The 8,327-nt window shown below is 52.0% G+C and overlaps 1 protein-coding gene across 1 annotated transcript in view; it reads right to left on the bottom strand.

The window, feature by feature from the left end:
• LOC125957201 (uncharacterized) overlaps positions 1–7,544 on the bottom strand; it is an 86,518-nt gene extending 78,974 nt beyond the window's left edge. Inside the window, exon 1 of the mRNA XM_049689730.1 lies at positions 6,719–7,544. Within this exon, the coding sequence (XP_049545687.1) occupies positions 6,719–6,796 (78 nt within the window). The 5' untranslated portion in view covers positions 6,797–7,544. The remainder of the gene's footprint in view (positions 1–6,718) is intronic.
• Between the last annotated feature and the right edge of the window lie 783 nt (positions 7,545–8,327).

Raw genomic sequence — 8,327 nt, 5'->3', positions numbered from 1 at the left:
CTTCATCAACGTTTCGTGTGGCCACCGTGTGAGGAATCGCGTGCAGTGGCCGCTGGTGGCGGCGACATTAGTTCCTTCGAGAACCGCGCAAAACCCGCCAAAGGAAAAGGTGATTGCGAACGAAGTTGCCGTGTCGAATGCCGGGGCTGCATAAAGCCGTGGCCGTGGCCACGGTGTGCGCGCGAGTGCGTGTGTGTGTGAAGGAAAGAAAGAGAGCGAGCGGGATTTTAATCCCACATATATTAATCATACAATAAATTAAAATAATCCAATCGGATTTAAATAATTAATTTATTTCGTTTATTATTTATTTCCATTTCTTGGCCACCGACGAGAACCTTCGGGACAGCGACGCAAGAATCGCCGACCGATGCAATCGCTCTCAGCGCAAGCAGCAACCCGAGAAGAAAGACTTGCAAGACATCCAAGACGGCCACGACGGGCGACCAAGGCGACTGTCGTCTTAGGTAAATCCGCGCGCAACCTCGATCGCCCCCGGGGGGGGACGGGAAATCAGGGGTCCAAGAGGGGGGTGGTAACAAATCAGAAACAGACGACGAAGGTGACAAACCTCCCTGTCCTCCACAGTGTCCCCTCTGGCACGTGAGCCACAGCCGGATCAAGCAAAACGGTGCAGCGCTAATTACTGCGACCACACGGAAGGGGAGGGGGGGAGGGGTAAGGTGAGGGTACGCTTTGTAAAATGTAAATCCCTCCTCCTTCAAAAACCACCCCATGTGCGGGGGGAGGGGGTGTTCCATTTTTCGAGACTCCTCACAGTGACACAGTTGTTGTCGTTGTCGTCGTTGTCGTCCTGTAAACGAATATCCAAAAAGGAGCACCTATAGGGACCCTCCCTCCACTGGACCGCACGATAAGATTAAAAGGTACCGCACACGACACACACAGCGCGCACACATACGTTCATGCTCGCTCGCAAACATGAACGCAACACGCATTCCGATAAACCGAGGAGCGGAGAGTGTGTGGCCAGCGGACGCACCAACGAACGGAACGGAACGCTACCTTCTTACCGCGACCGATTCCTTAATCCGGGATTATATTTATTTTCTGTGAGTGAGCTATAGCGGCTTGGCCATGGGGACCGGGAACCTGACGACGACGACGCGGAGGTTGCTGCGATTGAGCTAAACCCTGGAGAACGAACGAACGAACGACAGACGCCTTCTTGTGGTTTCCTTCTCCTTCGCTACATACCGGGCTACGTCGATCGAGTGCTGCTGCTGCTGCTGCTGCTGGTCTTCTCGTCGTGTGTCACCTTCCGTGAAGGTGTTTACGTTTCTGTTTACGGGAGTGAAACTACCCGGGGAACTAACCACCGGAGCGAGTGCCGGAATTGCAAGAAAGGGAAGTTCGTTTGAACAGCGCACCGAAGAGCGGCAAGGCGCCATCATCTGCATCATCATTTGCATCATCGTCGTGATCTTAAGCATCGAGAGAGTGTCGAGTGAGTAGTCGAGTTGTAATTACAACAGCACCAGCTCGTACACACTAACACACGTTCACTTACAACAATCTCGCAACTCAACTTGTGGAGTAAAAGAGAGGGGGCGAGAGGATGTTTTTTGTGTTCCACCACTACCACCACCACTCCCTCGCTCCCTCCCGGGAGTCGCAAGTCAAGAATCATTTGCTTTTGCATAATTTATCATCGTGAATTGGCCACGGCCTCGGCCACTGCTACTACTACTACTGCTCGTAGTCTTGGTGGTCACCTAACCATATCCATATGAACACATGGAGGTGGTAAAGAGGGTGATGGAGGCGGGGGGAGGAGACGAGACCACCTCTACCACCCCCAACAATGGCAATGAATAAGATATTCAATAATCTCATCCAAAGCTTCTCGGGCGCACCGAACACCGAACACCAGAACCTGGCGCTAGTACCGCTAGGGGTGGGGGGGATTAAAAAGAAACAAATCTCAGCACCGGACCGGCCAGCCACACACACACACGGGCGCCCTGGCATCCGACAGACATCGGAAAAGGAATTATCATTTTAAAAAAGGCCTCCTCGACGCCGCAAGAATTCAATCGCAACTCGCGTCCGTCCAAGAGATCCGTGCAGATTCCGGAGGGTTCTCTATACCCTCCAGCGACTCGTGACTCAGATGGCCACGATGCCACGAAGACATTGTAAGATGGGCGGGCAGCGCGGTGAAGACGAGAAACGCAGAAAGGATTAAGTGGATTAAGGCAACCGAACAGCTCGAACTCGTGGCAGCTCGAGGGCTTCCCCCGAGATGGATGGGCCCGGGCGGAGATTTACGTGTGTGAAAAATGTTCAACTTGCCACCACCCGCCCCCCGGGGGCCACTTTCCTCATCGGTAACAACGGTTGATGGAATGCACTTTTCTTGGATTTGCCATCGCCAAACGTTCGCAGCGCAGCAATGATTGAAGGCGATTTAGCCTTAGCCGAGGCCCATTCCGAGTGCCACATAAACACATCCAAAGTGATTAAAACACATCGGACTCTGAGGCCCGAAGATCGCGGCCCGTTGATCGGCCATTAATGTCGGAATGGTCCGTTCTTGAAATTCGCCTTTAAGCCGCAGAAGATGCAGAAGTAGAAGTGCTAGCGGAGGAGCAGAAGGAAGAGCAGAACGAGGGGGGACAGGCAGCTCAACCTTTACGATCGAAATCCGTGTGCGCGCGGATTAGTCCGTGAGCCCCGAGAGGGGCATTAAAGTCGGGGCCCCGAGCACGACAGGCGGATTAGGCGATTGAGTTGCGACTTTCTGGGGCCACGTCGTCGTCGTAGGTGAGGGGTGCCGTGAGGATACTGTTTGCTAACACACGCACACACACACACACACACACGCACACAGTGTTTGGGGACTCGACCACAAGAAAGCCGACCTTCCCTCGACCGCCAGCCGTGATTCATTTGAATTCATTTGGCGGCGAAGGCGAAAGAAAAGAATCTCTTGGTCCAAGCAGGCCGTCCGTCCGTCCGTCGTCTAGGAGCTCGTAAAAGGAGCGCAAAGAACACGGAACGGCACGGGACTGGCGTCCGTTCCGTGCTATCACCGCACCACGCCATGAACCGTGACGTTGACACGCGGATTTGGACGCTCGAGGTTCGAGGTTCGCTGCACCCTCGCGCCGGTCGCTCGAGGTTTTGGTTGACTTGGGTTGTTGGTTGTTTGGTTCTCTACTAAGGGGTCGCGTGGAAGGGGGCACTAATTACGCTGGATTGTGACCATTGCCCACCAGGCCATGGTCCAGGGCCCAAAGGGCTCCAGGTCGCGCTAATGCGGGTCAATGATGATTAGAAATGTCACCGCTCGGAACTCGTGGCACTTTTAGGTGGAGGAACTGGAGCAATTGAAGGAGAAGCAGTTGGATTCAATTACATCTCGCAAGCAGTTGACCTGCACCGGAATTACAAGGATTACTGGCGTAGAATACTTGGATACAGGGAAGCAAGATAGCAACTTTACGTTAAGAACTGTCAAAATAAGATTGAAATAAAGTTGCTACTGTGGCTGTGTAGTGTAAAGAAACTTTTTCTACGTTGGACTTCCAGCATCGCAGGTTAGAAATTCGACATTAAGAACTATCAAAACAATATAGTCCTGATGCGTTGTGTGGTTTGTGTTTAAAAGTTGCAGAACAAGCCACATGATAGCCCATGAAAGTTTCTTTATTGTGAAAGTTGCTATCACGGCTAGACACCTTAAAAAGTATTGTCTTAACATAGTATTCCTTTCTACAAAATGCATTCTCGCCTGCACACACACACGCACACTTGTACCCCCTTCTTCTTCTTCTTCTTCGTCGTTTCAATCGAAAGACAAGGAATTTGCACTCCCGCATGCAACACAGCAAGGTCTCCGGATACACCAACGAGCCAAAAAACTTGTAGACCAAAAGGAGAGAAGATCATTTTTCACCCCGCGTTCATCGATTCGATCTGATCCCTCCTGGCAGCGCAGCGCAGATCCTGGATCTCCCGGACTCCTCAGGAGTATCCTCCTGGAAACCCCTTTCCTTTCGTTTCTCGCCCTTTTCGCCCCTTTTTTTGTCGGAGGGCGCGAGCATCACTCAAAGATTCACACTTCCTGTGGTGGGTTCTCGTGTTTTATGAGTTTTCGACAATGGCCTCGTTCGTCAGGGATAACAAAGCCGGATCCCGCAGCCAAGATACCAGGATTAAGCAAGCCCCGAGGTCCCTTTAAGGTCCGTTGCGATGTTCTCTCTATCTCTCTTGTTGGTGGAAGAGGTAGCGAATGTCGGCGAACCGAGAATAAGGCGGCGTAAAAACAATTGATCCCCGGGAACAACAACCAGCGATCCTCGGTCCTTGTCTGGCACGCGCGCACCTTCAGCATCACACCTCTCGCTCTAACCACCACTAGAGCTCACGGGAGGTGCCGAGGATTTGGTGCAATAAACTCGCAATTCGTTACGTCGTGTCCTGTCCCTGGGTCCCGGTTAAGGTGTGTGTGCCTTCGGGGGTCGCTTAAAACTCCGAGCTGCTCTAATGAAAACGTTGCTGCTGCTGCCGGCAATGTAAACAGCAAATTCTGGGCCAGAACCAGGGCCAGGACATCCTATCTCTTCCTTCGTGTGTATTCTCCGAGCCCCTTTTTCGTAGAGGAAGCGTCTTTTTGGGTGAATTAGAGGCAAGAACAACAAACACACGGAGCCCGAACCCGAGCCCTCTGCTCTGCTCTGCTCAAGCCAAGGACCTTCCCCTGGGTCGTGTCCTTGCAGCGTTTGTTACCTTCTGCCTGCTGCTGGACCCAGCCGACGATTAGGACCCGGGCGCACAGCGCGCGTTGTTTGCGTTTCACGGCAAACCTTCACGGTTCTTTCCTTCGCACACTTTCCTTTCTTCTTACCAGGACCTTCTCACCCGGGGAGCCCCGTTGATCCCCGTTTCCCGCCGAAGGGCAATGGCCATAAATCATCGGCTTAAGGCTCGTCAGGCTGGCTGATCCGGAGACCCCGGGGAAACATTGATGGCCACCAATCCGGTACATCGGAAGGTAGGTCGGTTCATTAATCTCGATTAACGCTGCACGCTCGATCGCGATGCGACGATCGCCAGGAAGCCGTCGGAGGCTGCAAGAAGTAGGGCCAGCCGGTTCGTTCGTTCAGGTCCGTTGCTTCCGAATCCGGAATCGAATCCGAAAAGTGTTTGTGTTCGGCGGACGCACCCCAGAGCAACATCCGGACTTCCGTTACCTTCCGTCTTGTCGTCGTCGTTCCGTTGTTATTGTTGAGGTTCAGGCTTTGGCTTTCGGCATATTACACAATCCGTCGTCCGATCCTTTCTACAGTCTGCGTCTGCGTCTGCGTGTGTTGGTTGGAGACGAAGTGCACCCCTAAACACCACGGGAGTCTTAATAAAATGCGGATTACTGCGGGCGTTCGGCGTACGTTCCTATCGGCTTCGCGCTCCTCGGACCATAATCCCAAGCCAACCGGCCACACAAAAGAAGTGATCTTTATAGATCGGTCGCTTCCATAAGACGGAAGCATTAACTTCGATTTCTTCGCCATTAATCCATTTATCCGTCCCTTCGACGACTCTAATGAGCACAACATTATTCGATTGCTGGAATGTTACCTCGCGATCGACATGGTGGACGTTGAATCATCCACGCCATGTGTGTGTGTGTGGCTATGAACCATTTGCATGGTTATCAGAATCTGGTTCAGAAGTTCCCTTGGGACGTAATCAGTGTTCAGCTGCTGCTGCTGCTGCTGCTGCTACGAACGTACGATTACGAGATCCCCCCTCGAGAGGGGCTAAGGTCCTAGAGAACAAGGTCACGACATCTCGACGTAGCTCATGTCAAGGGCCACGTATCGCTCTCGTTCTCGCGCTCTCTCTCTAGAACCACGGCATAAGTCGAGCATTGGACTGGAGTTTGATAAAAAAAGACTTCCATTCGTCACCGTCCGTTGGTCTACCCCCGAGAGACGGAAATGCTAATCTGCAGCACGCCCTGCGTGCGTACGTGTCCGCTCGTCCGCTCACGTCAGCTGGAGAGTTTTAGGATAAAATTAACAGCACAAAAAAACCCACGAAAAAAAACCGGCGAGGTGAACGCGTCACGGTCCACTATCAACAAGGCAACTCCGCGACTTTGCGAGTGACTTTGCGTTCTTAACTCTAGAACTTGCCTCGGTGGGGGGTCCTAGAGGTTGATAAGATCGGGGAAAGTACGTCAACTAGTGACTGGCCTGCTAGTTCTCCTGCTATCAGAGGATGGGGGCTGGTACCTCATTACTCATCCGAGCATCATCATTTGTCAGCAGCATCATCTCCGGTAGGTCATTACCCTTGATTCATTTTGGGTTTTTCTCCCTCGAGTGACACTCTTGGGATTTCAAGGATCATCCTCGACGCTCGGGAGGATCATTATGCATAAAGTGGCAGCTTAGCCCAGGGACACACACACACATCCATAGAGTCAATTGGCTGATCCGGTCTCGGAGCAAACAACAAGCTTTTAACAGGATTACCCTGCCCATAAGATGCTGTTGCTGCTGCTGCTGGCGATCGGTGCCAAGGTGCCGAGAAGCCCTCATTACACCGTAAAGTCCCGTTGTTCGGCGAGGATGATCGTCCAACAACAGCAACAACCACGTGCAGGTAGAGCAAGCAAAAAGGACCTCCCACCAGTTCCGGTCCAGGACCCCGACCCTGTTGAGACCCTGAACCCCCCGAAACTCACCTGTTCTCCAGTGCTAGCGGCGACCCAAGCTTCAGCAAAGGTTTCCATTGCACTCTGAAAATCCATGCTAAACAACATGCACCACGCCGTGTGTAGCAGTAGCCCCGTTGCCTGTCGTCGTGCTCGTCCTTCGCCTCCTCGCTCTGGCTGTTGTCGATACGGTGCGTTGGTGCGTTGGTCGCAGGACAGCGCACTTGTTGTTAGTTCACTTCTGCGCCACCCGCAAAAAAAAAGCACTTCAACGCCTCACAAATGTTATACTAATGCTGTTGCTGGGCACAAATCGGGACACATAATTTTTGCACACCTGCTGCTACGTTCCTTCACACTAATCTCACTAAACACACCAGAGCACAAGCACAGCTTCTTCATTCACAGCGCGAAATGATTACTTTCGGAAGGATTCGCACGCCCGGATTCATCGAACCAATCGAGCCAATTCGGGATCAACATCACGTCAGCACCAGTAGCAGCAGCAGCAGCAGTAGTAACAGTAGTAGCTACTACTACTCCCCTATTGTACCTCGTTGGTCGGTGGCTAAGGATTGAAGGCTTTGAAGCCAGCTCGGCACCGACGAAGGATCGTCCTCGGCGTTCGGGAATTAGTGTCTCATCTTCGGGTGAGGTGGAGCAGGGGTGGTTCGGGGGGGTAAATACTCGCACACAAGCACACACACGGATACACGGATACACGGAGCACGCGGTACACGAAAGGAATCACGACGCGGCGATCGGGATCAGCGGGCTCGTCCTCGTCCTTGGAAACGGCGAATTTTCTGGGATTTTTCGGTGAATTTTCGACGATTTTACACTACTTTCAGAACCGGAAAACTCTACTTTGGGAAATTTCACCACGGCAAAAGTCTACTTTCAAGCCAAAAAAGTCTACTTGCGATCTTTTTTCTCGTTTCTCACCATCGGGAACCCGAACCCGGACCCGAGCTGAGGCTGTTAATGAGTGGCGCGAGCGCCGACGGGGCAACAGCTCGAAGCTTCCGTCCTCGAAGTCCGTGAGCAGCCATTTTCCCGATCTCGGAAACGAAGAGAATGAGCTCCCGGTGTCCCGAATGAGGGGCTCTCACTCTCACTGTTGAGGGTTTGAGATACTTTTGCTCGTTTCACGGAATGTTCGGTTTTTGCAAGATTTTCGAATCATTTTTAAGCAAAGATTTCACATTAAATTTAAGTTTTCTTTAACAAAAACATTAATAAGAATGATACAGAAAGCTTTGGTGACGATGCTGTGTCAAAAAGAAATATTTACAAGTGGTCCAAAGGATTCTGGGCGACCATCAACGTCAATCAGGTCCAAAAGATCAAATATTTGACCGTTTGTTAAATATTTTTTTTACAATACAAAATTGTCGCAAACAATGTTCTTCTGGGGGAAGGGGTGCTCTGTCTCTTCTCCTTGTCCTCCTCGCTGACCCTCCTGATATCAAGCGAAGCTACGCGCGCGCGCGGAAAGTAGGGGTGGAAAGTGCGATTGCATCTGAATCCCCGTGTCCCCGGAGATTTTCCTGACCGGAGGACACACACACAGCCGGTGTCCTGTGTGGGCTGAAGCGAGATGAAGCGAACATCCCATCGTCGCGAACGCGGAAGGCAG

This window comes from Anopheles darlingi, chromosome 3 (genome assembly GCF_943734745.1).
Source record: "Anopheles darlingi chromosome 3, idAnoDarlMG_H_01, whole genome shotgun sequence".
NCBI lineage: Eukaryota > Metazoa > Arthropoda > Insecta > Diptera > Culicidae > Anopheles > Anopheles darlingi.
The sequence above is the reverse complement of the archived record's forward strand: the minus strand, read 5'-3'. Positions and strand labels throughout refer to the sequence as shown.